This window comes from Salvelinus namaycush, chromosome 20 (genome assembly GCF_016432855.1).
Source record: "Salvelinus namaycush isolate Seneca chromosome 20, SaNama_1.0, whole genome shotgun sequence".
NCBI lineage: Eukaryota > Metazoa > Chordata > Actinopteri > Salmoniformes > Salmonidae > Salvelinus > Salvelinus namaycush.
In genome coordinates this window covers 33,690,268-33,710,299 of record NC_052326.1, presented here as the reverse complement: position 1 = coordinate 33,710,299, position 20,032 = coordinate 33,690,268, and the positions used below count along the sequence as shown (strand labels likewise).

General features: G+C 42.4%; 1 protein-coding gene and 1 long non-coding RNA gene across 2 annotated transcripts in view; both read left to right on the top strand.

Annotated features, from left to right (window-relative positions):
• Positions 1-20,032, top strand: part of LOC120064772 — a 99,904-nt gene that overhangs the window by 26,298 nt on the left and 53,574 nt on the right. The window contains exons 21-40 of the mRNA XM_039015376.1: positions 88-183; positions 370-441; positions 1,085-1,171; positions 1,280-1,426; positions 1,570-1,679; positions 1,879-2,080; positions 4,959-5,135; positions 10,313-10,395; positions 10,596-10,644; positions 10,783-10,836; positions 11,100-11,195; positions 11,399-11,470; positions 11,554-11,640; positions 11,815-11,961; positions 13,485-13,594; positions 13,752-13,953; positions 15,240-15,416; positions 19,393-19,475; positions 19,676-19,724; positions 19,863-19,952. Of these exons, the coding sequence (XP_038871304.1) occupies positions 88-183; positions 370-441; positions 1,085-1,171; positions 1,280-1,426; positions 1,570-1,679; positions 1,879-2,080; positions 4,959-5,135; positions 10,313-10,395; positions 10,596-10,644; positions 10,783-10,836; positions 11,100-11,195; positions 11,399-11,470; positions 11,554-11,640; positions 11,815-11,961; positions 13,485-13,594; positions 13,752-13,953; positions 15,240-15,416; positions 19,393-19,475; positions 19,676-19,724; positions 19,863-19,952 (2,190 nt within the window). The remainder of the gene's footprint in view (positions 1-87; positions 184-369; positions 442-1,084; positions 1,172-1,279; positions 1,427-1,569; positions 1,680-1,878; positions 2,081-4,958; positions 5,136-10,312; positions 10,396-10,595; positions 10,645-10,782; positions 10,837-11,099; positions 11,196-11,398; positions 11,471-11,553; positions 11,641-11,814; positions 11,962-13,484; positions 13,595-13,751; positions 13,954-15,239; positions 15,417-19,392; positions 19,476-19,675; positions 19,725-19,862; positions 19,953-20,032) is intronic.
• On the top strand, positions 10,148-10,869 carry LOC120065275. The gene is made up of 3 exons (XR_005478658.1): positions 10,148-10,395; positions 10,596-10,644; positions 10,783-10,869. It is a non-coding gene; the product is annotated as an uncharacterized LOC120065275 (long non-coding RNA).

Here is a 20,032-nt window from a genome sequence, read left to right as displayed (position 1 = left end):
GTATAATAGGCAGTAGAAAACAGTAGAGTAATGCATCCTGAAACACAGTGCTATACAGTCCCACTGACCTGTTTACATTTCCCTCAGGTGTTCCAGTTCCAGTCCAGGCAGTCCTACCACAACAAAGTCTTTCCATCCATGGCTCTACTGTTTGTGTTTGTGGAGAGGGCTGACGGCCTACCTGTGCGTCTAATCTACCTCTTTCTCAGTTTGGAAGGGATCTCATGACTTTGTGTGCAGGGCTTATGATAATGATGTTATGTTTGTTATGTTTAGAAGACTCATTCTATTTTGCATATGAATACGGTGTTTATTTTTGTGCACATCGAGTGTGTGTGTGTGTGTTTGTTCATTGTGGTGTGCTTCTAGCTGAAGAAGAGTGGGAAGGAGCCAAAAGTGGGAGCTGAACTTGTTGTGGGGGGGACCTCCCATAAAACGACGGTGAGACAGATAACTCATGCAATATGTCCTGTTTAAAATTGACATATGACACTGTAAAACCATTCAATGTGTCCTTAAAGAGGGTCTGCCCCTAAAAAGCAAATAATGTTTTTGACTACAAAGTGTTAATAAAAACATTTTGTTCATAAAGTCAGTCTTGTCCAAAACTGAGATTTGTGAGATGATAGGGAAAAAATGGTATGTCACGGAATTAAGGATACCGTAACAGTTTTCATTGTGTTAGGATTATTTATTTTAATCCTGCCCACATGCCCACAGCTGGCAGCACCCAAGTAATCATCAATTACACAAAATAACGTTTGCAGTTAAAATCCCATGTACCAAAAAAAGTGAAATGGGTTTCCATCGCATTTTCAACTCTACTGATGGTTTTCTCACCCATTTTTTTGCCGTTATATAGCTAGTGTGCCCACTCTGGTTTTGGCAAGTGCGCTGTTGCCAACAGCTCGTAGATACAATGCGGGTAGGCTAGTCTACATGATTAGATTATTTTTATTTGTCAAACGGCAGCCAAGCATCAATGATTATGTCACCAGAATAAGACTTATAGAGATATTTATTGGAAAGGAGCAGGTTTATGTCAGTGAATTACAGCTCATGCCTCCTTTCTATGTCTCTTAAGGTGTGTGATCGCACCATCTCACCCCAGTGGGACGAAGCTTTTTACTTCCTGGTTCATGACCCCAGAGAGGAGATCCTCATAGTGAAGGTGAGTGTGTATGTTACTTTTTAGATAAGAGCTTAAAGATGTGTGCTTTTATAAAAGGGTGCTACATTACGCTGTCATCCATCCTTCTTCCATTTTCTCTTATACTAGTTGTCTCACAGTTGGACCTTGCCTATTGGTTCTCTGGTGGTACCAGTCAGAGAGCTGCTGTCAGAACCAGATCTGGTCCTGGATCAGTGGCTGAGACTGGATGGAGCCTCACCTGACAGTCAGATTCTACTGAGGGCTGAACTGAAGGTGAGACACACTCTTGCACTTACAGTACTTTAGAAACACTATCTTACTTTGTAGGAGGCACTATAGTTGTGTATTGATTCAATACATGATGTTTTGTAATAAGGTTGTATGGTGGAGTTATTAAATGTGTTGTTCTTCTACAGGTGCTGTGTCCCAAGAAGTGTGAGATTGATGTGGAGAGGGCAGATCAACCCAGAGCTCGAGCCGCCTCTACTGCTGAACAGAGACTGGAGAGAGACACAGTGCAGCAGAGGTAGAACAAATGAGGGTGTACTGATAAAGACACACACACACACACACACACACACACACACACACACACACACACACACACACACACACACACACACACACACACACACACACACACACACACACACACACACACACACACACACACACACACACACAAGAATAACCAATTTCTCTGTTCTTCCACCATGTCTGCTCAGGTCTAGTTCAGGGGACACTCCCAGTGTTCCATCCCCCAGCCCTTCCTCTATCCCAGCACCAGTACCAGAGCCAGAGGAGGCTAAGAGGGTAACAGTTACTGAGATGGTAGCTGAGAAGGTACCTGAGGAGGTCACTGAGGAACCCAGTCTTCCTGGAACACTCCCCACACACACCAACCCTAAGCCCAGCTTTGGCTCTGAGGTGAGAAGCAGTGTGCCAGTGTTTAATTTAATTTAATTTATTTCACCTTTAGTTAACCAGGTAGGCCATTTGAGAACAAGTTCTCATTTACAACTGCGACCTGGCCAAGATAAAGCAAAGCAGTGCGACACATACAACACAGAGTTACACATGGAATAAACAAACGTAAAGTCAATAACAATAGAAACGTCAGTGTGTGCAAATGAAGTAAGATTAGAGAGGTAAGGCAATAAATAGGCCATAGTGGCAAAATAATTACAATTTAGCAATTTAACACTGGAGTGATAGATGTGCAGAAGATGAATGTGCAAGTAGAGATACTGGGGTGCAAAGGAGCAAAAAATATACACTGCTCAAAAAAATAAAGGGAACACTTAAACAACACAATGTAACTCCAAGTCAATCACACTTCTGTGAAATCAAACTGTCCACTTAGGAAGCAACACTGATTGACAATAAATTTCACATGCTGTTGTGCAAATGGAATAGACAAAAGGTGGAAATTATAGGCAACTAGCAAGACACCCCCAATAAAGGAGTGGTTCTGCAGGTGGTGACCACAGACCACTTCTCAGTTCCTATGCTTCCTGGCTGATGTTTTGGTCACTTTTGAATGCTGGCGGTGCTTTCACTCTAGTGGTAGCATGAGACGGAGTCTACAACCCACACAAGTGGCTCAGGTAGTGCAGCTCATCCAGGATGGCACATCAATGCGAGCTGTGGCAAGAAGGTTTGCTGTGTCTGTCAGCGTAGTGTCCAGAGCATGGAGGCGCTACCAGGAGACAGGCCAGTACATCAGGAGACGTGGAGGAGGCCGTAGGAGGGCAACAACCCAGCAGCAGGACCGCTACCTCCGCCTTTGTGCAAGGAGGAGCAGGAGGAGCACTGCCAGAGCCCTGCAAAATGACCTCCAGCAGGCCACAAATGTGCATGTGTCTGCTCAAACGGTCATAAACAGACTCCATGAGGGTGGTATGAGGGCCCGACGTCCACAGGTGGGGGTTGTGCTTACAGCCCAACACCGTGCAAGACGTTTGGCATTTGCCAGAGAACACCAAGATTGGCAAATTCGCCACTGGCGCCCTGTGCTCTTCACAGATGAAAGCAGGTTCACACTGAGCACATGTGACAGACGTGACAGAGTCTGGAGACGCCGTGGAGAACGTTCTGCTGCCTGCAACATCCTCCAGCATGACCGGTTTGGCGGTGGGTCAGTCATGGTGTGGGGTGGCATTTCTTTGGGGGGCCGCACAGCCCTCCATGTGCTCGCCAGAGGTAGCCTGACTGCCATTAGGTACCGAGATGAGATCCTCAGACCCCTTGTGAGACCATATGCTAGTGCGGTTGGCCCTGGGTTCCTCCTAATGCAAGACAATGCTAGACCTCATGTGGCTGGAGTGTGTCAGCAGTTCCTGCAAGAGGAAGGCATTGATGCTATGGACTGGCCCGCCCGTTCCCCAGACCTGAATCCAATTGAGCACATCTGGGACATCATGTCTCGCTCCATCCACCAACGCCACGTTGCACCACAGACTGTCCAGGAGTTGGCGGATGCTTTAGTCCAGGTCTGGGAGGAGATCCCTCAGGAGACCATCCGCCACCTCATCAGGAGCATGCCCAGGCGTTGTAGGGAGGTCATACAGGCACGTGGAGGCCACACACACTACTGAGCCTCATTTTGACTTGTTTTAAGGACATTACATCAAAGTTGGATCAGCCTGTAGTGTGGTTTTCCACTTTAATTTTGAGTGTGACTCCAAATCCAGACCTGCATGGGTTGATAAATTTGACTTCCATTGATAATTTTTGTGTGATTTTGTTGTCAGCACATTCAACTATGTAAAGAAAAAAGTATTTAATAAGAATATTTCATTCATTCAGATCTAGGATGTGTTATTTTAGTGTTCCCTTTATTTTTTTGAGCAGTGTATATAACAATGTGGGGATGAGGTAGTTGTGTGGGCTTTTTACAGATGGGCTATGTACAGGTGCAATGATCTGTAAGCTGCTCTGCCAGCTGATGCTTCGAGTTAGTGAGGGAGATATGAGTCTCCAGCTTCAGTGGTTTTTGCAATTCGTTCCAGTCATTGGCAGCAGAGAACTGGAAGGAAAGGCGGCCAAAGGGGGAGTTGGCTTTGTGGATGACCAGTGAAATATACTTGCTGGAGTGTGTGCTACGGGTGGGTGCTGCTATGGTGACCAGTGAGCTGAGATAAGGCGGGGCTTTACCTAGCAAAGACTTATAGATGACCTTGAGCCAGTGGGTTTGGCGACGAATATGAAGCGAGGGCCAGCCAACGAGAGCATACAGGTCGCAGTGGTGGGTAGTATATGGGGCTTTGGTGACAAAATGGATGGCACTGTGATAGACTGAATCCAATTTGCTGAGTAGAGTGTTGGAGGCTATTTTGTAAATGACATCGCTGAAGTCAAGGATCGGTAGGATAGTCAGTTTTACGAGGGTATGTTTGGCAGCATGAGTGAAGGATGCTTTGTTGCGGAATAGGAAGCCGGTTCTAGATTTAATTTTGGATTGGAGATGCTTAATGTGAGGCAGGAGCCAAAGAACCAGGCTCTGAGGGTTGGCCAGTCCTTTTCTGGCTGTGCCGGGTGGAGATTCTAAGAGTACATGGCCGTCAAGGCCAGATTGTTCTTCAAGATGTTCATAGATGACCAGCAGGTTCAAATAATAATCACAGTGGTTGTAGAGGGTGCTACAGGTCAGTACCTCAGGAGTAAATGTCAGTTGGCTTTTCATAGCCGAGCAGTACCATTTACTGTGTGAATAAGATATTTAATACTATGTATTGTGTGAATCAGGTATTTCATGCTACAATGCTGTGTTTTGTACAGTCTTGTTACTAGTGTTTGTTTTTAGGGTGTGCTGAGAATCCACCTACTGGAGGCCCAGAATCTAATCGCCAAGGACAACCTGATGGGGGGCCTGAAGAAGGGCAAGAGTGACCCGTACGTCAAGATCAACATCGGAGGGGTCAAGTTTAAGAGTCATGTGATCAAGGAGAACCTCAACCCCACCTGGAACGAGATGTTTGAGGTATGGAGGTTTTCAGTAGCAATATTTGGCATGTCATTAAGTGAACCATCCATCCTGTCTAACAGAATATGGAACAAAGCCAAAGTGACAATATTGCAATTTGTCATTAATAATGCTGATAGTACTGTATAGCAAAAGATAAAGAATACGATGAAGAGTAAGAAGAAGATATCAGTCTTCTAAAACACCAGAGCTGAAAAATAGAACACCGAAGGGGAGAAGTGTTAAGGGTAAATTAGAATGAATACAGTGTATTTTCACATAGCTGAGGTACAACAACTAGCCTGATTACAGTTGATGCGTTCACTTAACTCAGTAGTAGAGTCCACAAGTGACTGTTGACACAAAACCCAATCTTAAATTCAAATATGCACTATGCAGAAGTCGCTCTGCCATTTCCTGCGTGCAAAAATTCTAGCAGTTTGCCTAATTTCAGTTTATGTGACAAAACAAGCAAGTATAGTGTAAAGAATCACTGTACCATCTAAACAGCTGTGAAATATATTTCACGTAACCAAAAATAGTGTATTTTGGGCTTGTTAATATCTAACATTTAAAGTGTTTTTATTTTATAGAAACAGATCTTGCCTCTCTCACGTCAGCAGGAAGCAGATTGTGCAGTCATTCTTTCTATCTGTTCTTGATTATGGTGATACTATTCATCAATGTGCTGCTGCCACTACTCTTAAACCCTTGGATGCAGTTTGTCATAGCACTCTTCGTTTTATCACAGGAGACAGTTTTATTCTTCATTACTGCATTCTTTACCAAAAGGTTGGCTGGACCTCTTTAAAGTCACGTAGATCACATCATTACGCTCTTTTTGTTTACAAAGCCCTGCTCCATAAGCATCAGACTTACCTAACATTACTGTTAAGATTTCAAATGACAAGTTATCAAACTCGTTCACAGAGTTGGTTTTTAGTCCTTTGGTGTCTACAGAGTTAGGTAAATCTGCCTCTAATTGCCTTGCACCCTGTTTGGAATAATCGCCAAAAGACATTTGGATTGGATACTTGGAAGGCCCTAGGTCAATTCAGACAGCTGACAGAGGATTTTTATAATGAAGAATGTGTTGGTTTTAATTGACTGTGTTTTGTATCTTAATGTGTACATTGTCTATATTAGTTTTTTTCGATACTTGCCTGTTGTATGTGCTTGTTTTTGTATCGTGCAGGGCTCATTTGTAGAAGAGAGTTAAGTCTCAATATGACTTCCTTGTTTTAGGTCTTTGAAGCTGGTGTACCAAACCGAAAGTAAAAGACACAAAAACGAAACTTAAGAACGGGAAGCATAGAAATAGTGACACACATTTCTATGTGATTTTGGCTGGGTCGCCCAAAAAGTTACATAATGCAGCTTTAACATTTACCTTGATGTTTTTCCATAGTCAATTGTATTTGGTCCTCTCCTGCATTTTCTTTATCTGTTTCTTTTTGGCTTTGGATTTCTCCCACTCGAGCCATTGCCCCTCGACCTTCTGTCGGTTTGCTTCGGTCTTCAGGAGCTTGGTCCTCTTCTTTTCTTCCCGCTCTGCGCGGGTCTCACCAACGTAGTTTCCCAAACACCAGTTGTAGACCTCCTTGTCTCCTTTTTGTACCTATTGTAGTAAGTGTGTAACATTTTCTTCTGTTTTTCTCCTTAAAGTTGCACTATGCAGAAATCGCTCTGCCATTTCCTGGTTGCTAAAACTCTAATAGTTTAGACCACGTCTGCCTGTTATTCGTTTGTGACTGCATCCAGCTTTCTCAGCCGGTCCTCCTCCCACTCTCTCTTCATCTCGCAGTGTCTCTGCTCTTCCAGAATCCGGGTCTGCTTGGCTATCTGTGTCTTCATCATCTTCTATCTCTCCTCCCTTTGTCTCTCTTCCTCTCTCTCCCACTCTTCCTCCTGTTCTTTCTTAATCTCGTCCCACCTTGCTCTCTCCAAGGTGTTCTGTCTTAGCTCCGTCATCCTTCTATCCTTCAACTTTTCTTTCTTGGTAATTTTGGGATGTTTCTTTCCCTCCCTATCCTTCTCTAGCTTTCTCTGTCTCGCCTCTCTCTGTCTATCCAACCCTTGCCGCCTCCTTTTTTCTCTCTCTCTGTTTCTCAGTATCTCTCTCTCTCTCTTTGTCCTCATCTTTTAAATTGCAAATATGTCAACTATGATACAAAACCTGTATTCAACCCAAACATGCATTAATACCTACGCTATCTGTTAATATATCTCAACAATAAAAACAACACAATTTACTTGAAATTCTAATCTGAATAGCTTTCTGTTAAATGGAATCCTTGAAATCATCGGCATTGTGATGTCATCCCTTATGTCAATGACATCATCACTCTGGAGTGTCCTCAGCCATCCTCAGCCACAAAAGACCCATACATTTCCTGACCTTATTTGCCTTCGAGTTGAAAATAAATGAAGGGCGCGCAATTCAAATAAATAATCATAATATTAAACATTTATGAACATATAAGTATCTTATATCGGTTAAAAGCTTAAATTGTTGTTAATCTAACTGCATTGTCCGATTTACAATAGGCTTTACAGCGAAAGCATACCATGTGATTGTTTGAGGACGGCACCACACATCAACATATTTTTCAACCAGGACAGGCGTCATAAATTCACAAATAGCGATTTATTAAATCACTTACTGTTTGCAATCCAAAGGGTCCCAGCTACAACATGAATGATCGTTTGTTAGATAAAATCCTTCTTTATATCCCTCAAAGTCAGTTTAGTTGGTGTCATTGATTTCGGTAATCCACTCGTTCTACCTGCAGACAAATTAATCCCAAAAGCTACCGCTAAACTTTGTTAAAACAAGTCAAACTACGTTTCTATCTAATCCTCAGGTACCCTAAAATGTAAAGAAACTCTAATATTTCATCCGGAAAGAAGTATGTTCAATAGAAAAGTAAAATTAGCAAGTGCGCGTCCTATTCGCCAAAATTCAGGTTGGTTTTTATTTGGATTTTCTCCTACCATAGCAATTGTGTTATAGTCTTATACATTATTTTAACATTTCTACAAACTTCAAAGTGTTTTCTATCCAATGCTACCAATTATATGCATATCCTGGCTTCTGGGCCTGAGTAATAGGCAGTTTACTTTGAGCACGTCAGTCAGGTAGAAATTCTGAAAAAAGGACCCTAACAAGTTTCAAACTTCTCTGAATATATATTTTTTAACTTCTCTAAACAAAACATACATTTTTTCCAGGTAACTCCTAAGCAACCTAGTATACCAACTTTAGAATTGACCCCAGCTCTGACCATAAGTACAGTGGGGAGAACAAGTATTTGATACACTGCCGATTTTGCAGGTTTTCCTACTTACAAAGCATGTAGAGGTCTGTAATTTTTATCATAGGTACACTTCAACTGTGAGAGACAGAATCTAAAACAAAAATCCAGAAAATCACATTGTATGATTTTTAAGTAATTAATTAGCATTTTATTGCATGACATAAGTATTTGATCACCTACCAACCTGTAAGAATTCCGGCTCTCACAGACCTATTAGTTTTTCTTTAAGAAGCCCTCCTGTTCTCCACTCATTACCTGTATTAACTGCGCCTGTTTGAACTTGTTACCTGTATAAAAGACAGCTGTCCACACACTCAATCAAACAGACTCCAACCTCTCCACAATGGCCAAGACCAGAGAGCTGTGTAAGGACATCAGGGATAAAATTGTAGACCTGCACAAGGCTGGGATGGGCTACAGGACAATAGGCAAGCAGCTTGGTGAGAAGGCAACAACTGTTGTCGCAATTATTAGAAAATGGAAGAAGTTCAAGATGACGGTCAATCACCCTCGGTCTGGGGCTCCGTGCAAGATCTCACCTCGTGGGGCATCAATGATCATGAGGAAGGTGAGGGATCAGCCCAGAACTACACGGCAGGACCTGGTTAATGACCTGAAGAGAGCTGGGACCACAGTCTCAAAGAAAACCATTAGTAACACACTATGCCGTCATGGATTAAAATCCTGCAGCGCACGCAAGGTCCCCCTGCTCAAGCCAGCGCATGTCCAGGCCCGTCTGAAGTTTGTCAATGACCATCTGGATGATTCAGAGGAGGAATGGGAGAAGGTCATGTGGTCTGTTGAGACAAAAATAGAGCTTTTTGGTCTAAACTCCACTCGCCGTGTTTGGAGGAAGAAGAAGGATGAGTACAACCCCAAGAACACCATCCCAACCGTGAAGCATGGAGGTGGAAACATCATTCTTTGGGGATGATTTTCTGCAAAGGGGACAGGACGACTGCACCGTATTGAGGGGAGGATGGATGGGGCCATGTATCGCGAGATCTTGGCCAACAACCTCCTTCCCTCAGTAAGAGCATTGAAGATGGGTCGTGGCTGGGTCTTCCAGCATGACAACGACCCGAAACACACAGCCAGGGCATCTAAGGAGTGGCTCCGTAAGAAGCATCTCAAGGTCCTGGAGTGGCCTAGCCAGTCTCCAGACCTGAACCCAATAGAAAATCTATGGAGGGAGCTGAAAGTCCGTATTGCCCAGCGACAGCCCCGAAACCTGAAGGATCTGGAGAAGGTCTGTATGGAGGAGTGGGCCAAAATCCCTGCTGCAGTGTGTGCAAACCTGGTCAAGAACTACAGGAAACGTATGATCTCTGTAATTGCAAACAAAGGTTTCTGTACCAAATATTAAGTTCTGCTTTTCTGATGTATCAAATACTTAAAAATCATACAATGTGATTTTCTGGATTTTTAGATTCCGTCTCTCACAGTTGAAGTGTACCTATGATAAAATTTACAGACCTCTACATGCTTTGTAAGTAGGAAAACCTGCAAAATCGGCAGTGTATCAAATACTTGTTCTCCCCACTGTATACACAACATTGCATTCTGACGTGAGTCATCCTTGTTATGTCTGCCATTTCTCACCTGATTCAACGTTAGCTCTGCATCCGCTGTAGTCTCTCTTTTATCTAACTGGGGGCTTTGTCTGTGGAAAGTCTGGAAACTGTTCTTTGTGGAATTATGTTTCATGCAATCTATTGCTTTCTGATGAATAGGAGTAGAAATGTGAACTTTCTACACAATATTCATATGAAGTATTTATGACATGTTGTCTGTCAACGACTGTCATGACTCCTGCTCTATAGGTTTACTTATAGTTTCCTCTCTAAGTGTTACAGTCAATGTGATGTGTTTCCCCAGACGGTGATGACCCCACAGTCAGATCAGGAGGTCCAGGTAGAGCTGTATGATGAAGACATGGACAAGGATGACTTTCTGGGCAGGTGAGAGGAGCTGCTCTGCGTTCCAAATGGAACCCTATGCCGTATATAAAGTGCACTACTTTTGACACTAATTAGTGCACTATGTAGAGAATAGGATGCCATTTGGTCTACATCCAGGTTGGGTCCTGTATTTTTGTTAGCCATGTTGTTCCCTGTCAAAGTGTTTGATTTCTGACTGTATTTTTCCCTCCTGTGTACAGGTGTAACATCAGTATGAGAGACATCATACACTCCCAGTATACAGACCAGGTAATGCTTACATCTCTCTCTGCTCGTGTACTAAATGATGTCTGTACTCGCTTACATCGGTAGTCGGTACACTCATCTGTATAATGTGTATTAGTTTTAGTACACTGTCTGATGTGTGGTTTCTTGTCTCTTTTCCAGTGGTACACTCTGAATGATGTGAAGTCAGGTCGTGTTCACCTGGTACTGGAGTGGGTACCAACAGTATCACAACCAGACAGACTGGATCGGGTCAGTGCTACTTCCCTCCGTTCTGTCTCGTCAATTTATATATTTTTCACACCTCCGTGCCCCTCTCTCTAGTTTTCCAGTGTTACTTTTGCCCTGTCCTCACCTCTCCCTATCTCAGTACCCCTTCTCACCATCTCTCTCTCATTCTATTACTCGTTTTTATCCTTTTAACCACCTGTTTTGATGTTATTTCAAAGTGATTGAACTCTTTTCTCCCCATGCTCCAGGTGTTGCAGCTGCAGTCTCTCCAGTCCTACCAGAACAAGGCTGTTCCCTCTGCTGCTCTGCTCTTCGTCTACATGGACAGAGCCCACTCACTGCCTGTGAGTCACCTCTGACCTTTCACCACTTCACCTCTGTCACTGAGCTATTTTGAACTTTTGAACTCTGGCTTCAGGTTGATGTCTAGTTTTGGCAGCTGTTATATGTGTTATGCATAAATGTTTATATGTTTGATTTTTTTTATTTGCTCACCGTCAGTGTTTGATTTTGACTGTTGTATTGTTTGATCCCTGTTTGTTTGTAGTTGAAGAAGAGTGGGAAGGAGCCAAATGCTGGAGCTGAGCTTGTTCTGGGGGAGACAACCTACAGAACCAAGGTGAGAAACCGTACATGTAGATCTCAAATGCATGACTTGTAACAGGATCTGCCGTGAAAGTCAATTTCTCTGTCTCTCTGAAGGTGTGTGATCGTACCAACTCCCCCCAATGGGAAGAGGCTTTCTACTTCCTGGTTCGTGACCCCAGAGAGGAGATTCTCATAGTGAAGGTGAGAGTTCAGTCTGCTTCAGGATGGAGGCTCTAAACATGGATAATGTTTAATTAAAACATAATGTCACTCACTGTAAACATCTTGCACAATCACTGTTAAATGCAATTCATCCACACAAACCTACCCTTTTACCTTTTCCTTTCTAATCACTATTTATTTATCTTTCTCTAGCTCTCCAGTGCTTGGGATCAGGCGATGGGTTCTCTGGTGGTACCAGTCAGAGAGCTGCTGTCAGAACCAGATCTGGTCCTGGATCAGTGGCTGAGACTGGATGGAGCCTCACCTGACAGTCAGATTCTACTGAGGGCTGAACTGAAGGTGAGACACACTCTTGCACTTACAGTACTTTAGAAACACTATCTTACTCTGTAGGAGGCGCTATAGAACCCCGCGCTATAGAACCCTGTTCCGCTAGCGGAACCCCTCACCAACAGCCAATGAAATTGCAGGGCGCCAAATACAAATCAACAGAAATCTCATAAATCAAATTTCTCAAACATACAAGTATTAGGCACCATTTTAAAGATAAAATTCTTGTTAATCCAGCCACAGTGTCTGATTTCAAAAATGCTTTACAGCGAAAGCTCCACAAACGATTATGTTAGGTCACCACCAAGTCACAGAAAAACCCAGCCATTTTTCCCGCCAAAGAGAGGAGTCACAAAAAGCACAAATGGCGATAAAATGAATCACTAACCTTTGATGATCTTCATCAGATGACACTCATGTTACACAATACATGTATGTTTTGTTCGGTAAAGTTCGTATTTATATCAAAAAATCTTATTTTACATTGGCGTGTTACGTTCAGTAGTTCCAAAACATGCAGTGATATTGCAGAGAGCCACATGAATTCACAGAAATACTCATTATAAATGTTGATGAAAATTCAAGTGTTATGCATGGAACTTTAGATACACTTCTCCTTAATGCAACCGCTGTGTCAGATTTAAAAAAAACTTTACGGAAAAAGCATAATCTGAGAACGGCGCTCAGAGCCCAAACCAGCCAGAGAAATATCCGCCATGTTGGGTAGTCAACATTATTCATAAATAGCATTATAAATATTCACTTACCTTTGATTATCTTCATCAGAATGCACTCCCAGGAATCGCAGTTCCACAATAAATGCTTATTTTGTTCGATAATGTCCATAATTTATGTCCATTTATGTCCAATAGTTTCTTTTGTTAGGGCGTTTGGTAAACAAATCCAAAAGCGCGATCTGGTCCATTCGGACTAAATGTTCAAAAAGTTATATTACAGGTCAAAGAAACTTGTCAAACTAAGTATAGAATCAATCTTTAGGATGTTTTTATCATAAAAGTTAAATAATGTTCCAACCGGAGAATTCCATTGTCTGTAGAAAAGCAATGGAACGAGAGCTACCTCTCAAGTGAAAGCGCGTGACTGAGAACAAGGCTGTAGGCAGACCCCTTAGTCAAACAGCTCCCATCCGGCCCCCCTTCACATGAGCAGCCTGAAACAACGTTCTAAAGACGGTTGACATCTAGTGGAAGCCTTAGGAAGTGCAAAATAACCCATATCCCACTGTATATTTGATAGGGGTGAGTTCAAAAACTACAAACCTCAGATTTCCCATTTCCTGTTTGGATTTTTTCTCAGGTTTTTGCCTGCCATATGAGTTCTGTTATACTCACAGACATCATTCAAACCGTTTTAGAAACTTCAGAGTGTTTTCTATCCAATACTAATAATACTATGCATATATTAGCATCTGGGACTGAGTAGGGGGCAGTTCACTCTGGGCACGCTATTCATCCAAAAGTGAAAATGCTGCCCCTTATCCCAAACAAGTTAAATGTGTTGTTCTTCTACAGGTGCTGTGTCCCAGGAAGTGTGAGATTGATGTGGAGAGGGCAGATCAACCCAGAGCTCGAGCTGCCTCTACTGCTGAACAGAGACTGGAGAGAGACACAGTGCAGCAGAGGTAGAACAAATGAGAGTGTACTAATACAGACACACACACACACACACACACACACACACACACACACACACACACACACACACACACACACACACACACACACACACACACACACAAGATTAACCAATTTCTCTGTTCTTCTACCATGTCTGCTCAGGTCTAGTTCAGGGGACACTCCCAGTGTTCCATCCCCCAGCCCTTCCTCTATCCCAGCACCAGTACCAGAGCCAGAGGAGGCTAAGAGGGTAACAGTTACTGAGATGGTAGCTGAGAAGGTACCTGAGGAGGTCACTGAGGAACCCAGTCTTCCTGGAACACTCCCCACACACACCAACCCTAAGCCCAGCTTTGGCTCTGAGGTGAGAAGCAGTGTGCCAGTGTTTTATTTAATTTAATTTATTTCACCTTTAGTTAACCAGGTAGGCCATTTGAGAGCTGCGACCTGGCCAAGATAAAGCAAAGCCGTGCGACACAAACAACACAGAGTTACACATGGCATAAACAAACGTACAGTCAATAACAATAGAAAAGTCTATATACAGTGTGTGCAAATGAAGTAAGATTAGAGAGGTAAGGCAATAAATAGGCCATAGTGGCGAAATAATTACAATTTAGCAATTTAACACTGGAGTGATAGATGTGCAGAAGATGAATGTGCAAGTAGAGATACAGGGGTGCAAAGGAGCAACAAAAAAAATATAACAATATGAGGATGAGGTAGTTAGGTGGGCTATTTACAGATGGGCTATGTACAGGTGCAATGATCTGTAAGCTGCTCTGCCAGCTGATGTTTCGAGTTAGTGAGGGAGATATGAGTCTCCAGCTTCAGTGATTTTTGCAATTCGTTCCAGTCATTGGCAGCAGAGAACTGGAACGAAAGGCGGCCAAAGGGGGAGTTGGCTTTGTGGATGACCAGTGAAATATACTTGCTGGAGTGTGTGCTACGGGTGGGTGCTGCTATGGTGACCAGTGAGCTGAGATAAGGCGGGGCTTTACCTAGCAAAGACTTATAGATGACCTTGAGCCAGTGGGTTTGGCGACGAATATGAAGCGAGGGCCAGCCAACGAGAGCATACAGGTCGCAGTGGTGGGTAGTATATGGGGCTTTGGTGACAAAATGGATGGCACTGTGATAGACTGCATCCAATTTGCTGAGTAGAGTGTTGGAGGCTATTTTGTAAATGACATCGCTGAAGTCAAGGATCGGTAGGATAGTCAGTTTTACGAGGGTATGTTTGGCAGCATGAGTGAAGGATGCTTTGTTGCGGAATAGGAAGCCGGTTCTAGATTTAATCTTGGATTGGAGATGCTTAATGTGAGGCAGGAGCCAAGGAACCAGGCTCTGAGGGTTGGCCAGTCCTTTTCTGGCTGTGTCGGGTAGAGATTCTAAGAGTACATGGCCGTCAAGGCCAGATTGTTCTTCAAGATGTTCATAGATGACCAGCAGGTTCAAATAATAATCACAGTGGCTGTAGAGGGTTCTACAGGTCAGTACCTCAGGAGTAAATGTCAGTTGGCTTTTCATAGCAGAGCAGTACCATTTACTGTGTGAATAAGATATTTAATACTATGTATTGTGTGAATCAGGTTTTTCATGCTACAATGCTGTGTTTTGTACAGTCTTGTTACTAGTGTTTGTTTTTAGGGTGTGCTGAGAATCCACCTACTGGAGGCCCAGAATCTAATCGCCAAGGACAACCTGATGGGGGGCCTGAAGAAGGGCAAGAGTGACCCGTACGTCAAGATCAACATCGGAGGGGTCAAGTTTAAGAGTCATGTGATCAAGGAGAACCTCAACCCCACCTGGAACGAGATGTTTGAGGTATGGAGGTTTTCAGTAGCAATATTTGGCATGTCATTAAGTGAACCATCCATCCTGTCTAACAGAATATGGAACAAAGCCAAAGTGACAATATTGCAATTTGTCATTAATAATGCTGATAGTACTGTATAGCAAAAGATAAAGAATACGATGAAGAGTAAGAAGAAGATATCAGTCTTCTAAAACACCAGAGCTGAAAAATAGAACACCGAAGGGGAGAAGTGTTAAGGGTAAATTAGAATGAATACAGTGTATTTTCACATAGCTGAGGTACAACAACTAGCCTGATTACAGTTGATGCGTTCACTTAACTCAGTAGTAGAGTCCACAAGTGACTGTTGACACAAAACCCAATCTTAAATTCAAATATGCACTATGCAGAAGTCGCTCTGCCATTTCCTGCGTGCAAAAATTCTAGCAGTTTGCCTAATTTCAGTTTATGTGACAAAACAAGCAAGTATAGTGTAAAGAATCACTGTACCATCTAAACAGCTGTGAAATATATTTCACGTAACCAAAAATATTGTATTTTGGGCTTGTTAATATCTAACATTTAAAGTGTTTTTATTTTATAGAAACAGATCTTGCCTCTCTCACGTCAGCAGGAAGCAGATTGTGCAGTCATTCTTTCTATCTGTTCTTGATTATGGTGATACTATTCATCAATGTGCTGCTGCCACTACTCTTAAACCCCTGGATGCAGTTTGTCATAGCACTCTTCGTTTTATCACAGGAGACAGTTTTATTCTTCATTACTGCATTCTTTACCAAAAGGTTGGCTGGACCTCTTTAAAGTCACGTAGATCACATCATTACGCTCTTTTTGTTTACAAAGCCCTGCTCCATAAGCATCAGACTTACCTAACATTACTATTAAGATTTCAAATGACAAGTTATCAAACTCGTTCACAGAGTTGGTTTTTAGTCCTTTGGTGTCTACAGAGTTAGGTAAATCTGCCTCTAATTGCCTTGCACCCTGTTTGGAATAATCGCCAAAAGACATTTGGATTGGATACTTGGAAGGCCCTAGGTCAATTCAGACAGCTGACAGAGGATTTTTATAATGAAGAATGTGTTGGTTTTAATTGACTGTGTTTTGTATCTTAATGTGTACATTGTCTATATTAGTTTTTTTCGATACTTGCCTGTTGTATGTGCTTGTTTTTGTATCGTGCAGGGCTCATTTGTAGAAGAGAGTTAAGTCTCAATATGACTTCCTTGTTTTAGGTCTTTGAAGCTGGTGTACCAAACCGAAAGTAAAAGACACAAAAACGAAACTTAAGAACGGGAAGCATAGAAATAGTGACACACATTTCTATGTGATTTTGGCTGGGTCGCCCAAAAAGTTACATAATGCAGCTTTAACATTTACCTTGATGTTTTTCCATAGTCAATTGTATTTGGTCCTCTCCTGCATTTTCTTTATCTGTTTCTTTTTGGCTTTGGATTTCTCCCACTCGAGCCATTGCCCCTCGACCTTCTGTCGGTTTGCTTCGGTCTTCAGGAGCTTGGTCCTCTTCTTTTCTTCCCGCTCTGCGCGGGTCTCACCAACGTAGTTTCCCAAACACCAGTTGTAGACCTCCTTGTCTCCTTTTTGTACCTATTGTAGTAGGTGTGTAACATTTTCTTCTGTTTTTCTCCTTAAAGTTGCACTATGCAGAAATCGCTCTGCCATTTCCTGGTTGCTAAAACTCTAATAGTTTAGACCACGTCTGCCTGTTATTCGTTTGTGACTGCATCCAGCTTTCTCAGCCGGTCCTCCTCCCACTCTCTCTTCATCTCGCAGTGTCTCTGCTCTTCCAGAATCCGGGTCTGCTTGGCTATCTGTGTCTTCATCATCTTCTATCTCTCCTCCCTTTGTCTCTCTTCCTCTCTCTCCCACTCTTCCTCCTGTTCTTTCTTAATCTCGTCCCACCTTGCTCTCTCCAAGGTGTTCTGTCTTAGCTCCGTCATCCTTCTATCCTTCAACTTTTCTTTCTTGGTAATTTTGGGATGTTTCTTTCCCTCCCTATCCTTCTCTAGCTTTCTCTGTCTCGCCTCTCTCTGTCTATCCAACCCTTGCCGCCTCCTTTTTTCTCTCTCTCTGTTTCTCAGTATCTCTCTCTCTCTCTTTGTCCTCATCTTTTAAATTGCAAATATGTCAACTATGATACAAAACCTGTATTCAACCCAAACATGCATTAATACCTACGCTATCTGTTAATATATCTCAACAATAAAAACAACACAATTTACTTGAAATTCTAATCTGAATAGCTTTCTGTTAAATGGAATCCTTGAAATCATCGGCATTGTGATGTCATCCCTTATGTCAATGCCACAAAAGACCCATACATTTCCTGACCTTATTTGCCTTCGAGTTGAAAATAAATGATTTGACACATTTTAAATATTTTATTTGAAAGTTGCTTAAAAATTCTTAAGGCTAGGCGTTCCGCTATCTTGACACCTGTCGGCAACATCCGGTGAAATTGGAGGGCGCGCAATTCAAATAAATAATCAGAATATTAAACATTTATGAACATATAAGTATCTTATATCGGTTAAAAGCTTAAATTGTTGTTAATCTAACTGCATTGTCCGATTTACAATAGGCTTTACAGCGAAAGCATACCATGTGATTGTTTGAGGACGGCGCCACACATCAACATATTTTTCAACCAGGACAGGCGTCATAAATTCACAAATAGCGATTTATTAAATCACTTACTGTTTGCAATCCAAAGGGTCCCAGCTATAACGTGAATGGTTGTTTTGTTAGATAAAATCCTTCTTTATATCCCTCAAAGTCAGTTTAGTTGGTGTCATCGATTTCGGTAATCCACTCGTTCTACCTGCAGACAAATTAATCCCAAAAGCTACCACTAAACTTTGTTAACTTCTTATGGCTGCAGGGGCAGTATTGAGTAGCTTGGATGAAAGGTGCACAGAGGTGCCCATATTAAACGGCCTGCTCCTCAGTCCCAGTTGCTAATATATGCATATTATTATTCATATTGGATAGAAAATACTCTGAAGTTTCTAAAACTGTTTGAATTATGTCTGTGAGTAACAGAACTCATATGGCAGGCAAAAACCTGAGAAGTTCCACTTCCTGTTTGAATTTTTTCTGAGGTGGCAGATTTTCAACCAAGCTCTCAATGAAATTACAGCGAGATATGGATGAGTTTTCACTTCCTACGGCTTCCACTAGATGTCAACAGTCAACAGAACTTTGTCTGATGACTCTAATGTGAAGGGGGGCCGAAGGAGACAGGAATGAGTAATCACTGCCACGAGCTGATCACGCATTCACATTGCGCCTTCACATGAGGAGGACGTCCGTTCCACCGCTCTTCTGAAGTCAATCTAATTCTCCGGTTGGAACGTTATTCAATATGTATGTTAACAACATTCTAAAGATTGATTCAGTACATCGTTTGACATGTTTCTACTAACTGTTACGGAACTTTTGGACATTTCGTCACATTATAGTGGAGGCGCTTTGTGACTTTGGAATTGTTTACCAAAGGCGCTAACCAAAGTAGCTAATTGGACATAAATAACGGACATTATCGAACAAATCAAGCATTTATTGTGGACCTGGGATTCCTAGGACTGCATTCTGATGAAGTTCATCAAAGGTAAGGAAACATTTATCATGTATTTTCTGGTTTCTGTTGACCCCAACATGGCGGCTAATTTGGCTATTGTTCTGAGCTCCGTCTATTGTTAGCTCTGCATCCGCTGTAGTCTCTCTTTTATCTAACTGGGGGCTTTGTCTGTGGAAAGTCTGGAAACTGTTCTTTGTGGAATTATGTTTCATGCAATCTATTGCTTTCTGATGAATAGGAGTAGAAATGTGAACTTTCTACACAATATTCATATGAAGTATTTATGACATGTTGTCTGTCAACGACTGTCATGACTCCTGCTCTATAGGTTTACTTATAGTTTCCTCTCTAAGTGTTACAGTCAATGTGATGTGTTTCCCCAGACGGTGATGACCCCACAGTCAGATCAGGAGGTCCAGGTAGAGCTGTATGATGAAGACATGGACAAGGATGACTTTCTGGGCAGGTGAGAGGAGCTGCTCTGCGTTCCAAATGGAACCCTATGCCGTATATAAAGTGCACTACTTTTGACACTAATTAGTGCACTATGTAGAGAATAGGATGCCATTTGGTCTACATCCAGGTTGGGTCCTGTATTTTTGTTAGCCATGTTGTTCCCTGTCAAAGTGTTTGATTTCTGACTGTATTTTTCCCTCCTGTGTACAGGTGTAACATCAGTATGAGAGACATCATACACTCCCAGTATACAGACCAGGTAATGCTTACATCTCTCTCTGCTCGTGTACTAAATGATGTCTGTACTCGCTTACATCGGTAGTCGGTACACTCATCTGTATAATGTGTATTAGTTTTAGTACACTGTCTGATGTGTGGTTTCTTGTCTCTTTTCCAGTGGTACACTCTGAATGATGTGAAGTCAGGTCGTGTTCACCTGGTACTGGAGTGGGTACCAACAGTATCACAACCAGACAGACTGGATCGGGTCAGTGCTACTTCCCTCCGTTCTGTCTCGTCAATTTATATATTTTTCACACCTCCGTGCCCCTCTCTCTAGTTTTCCAG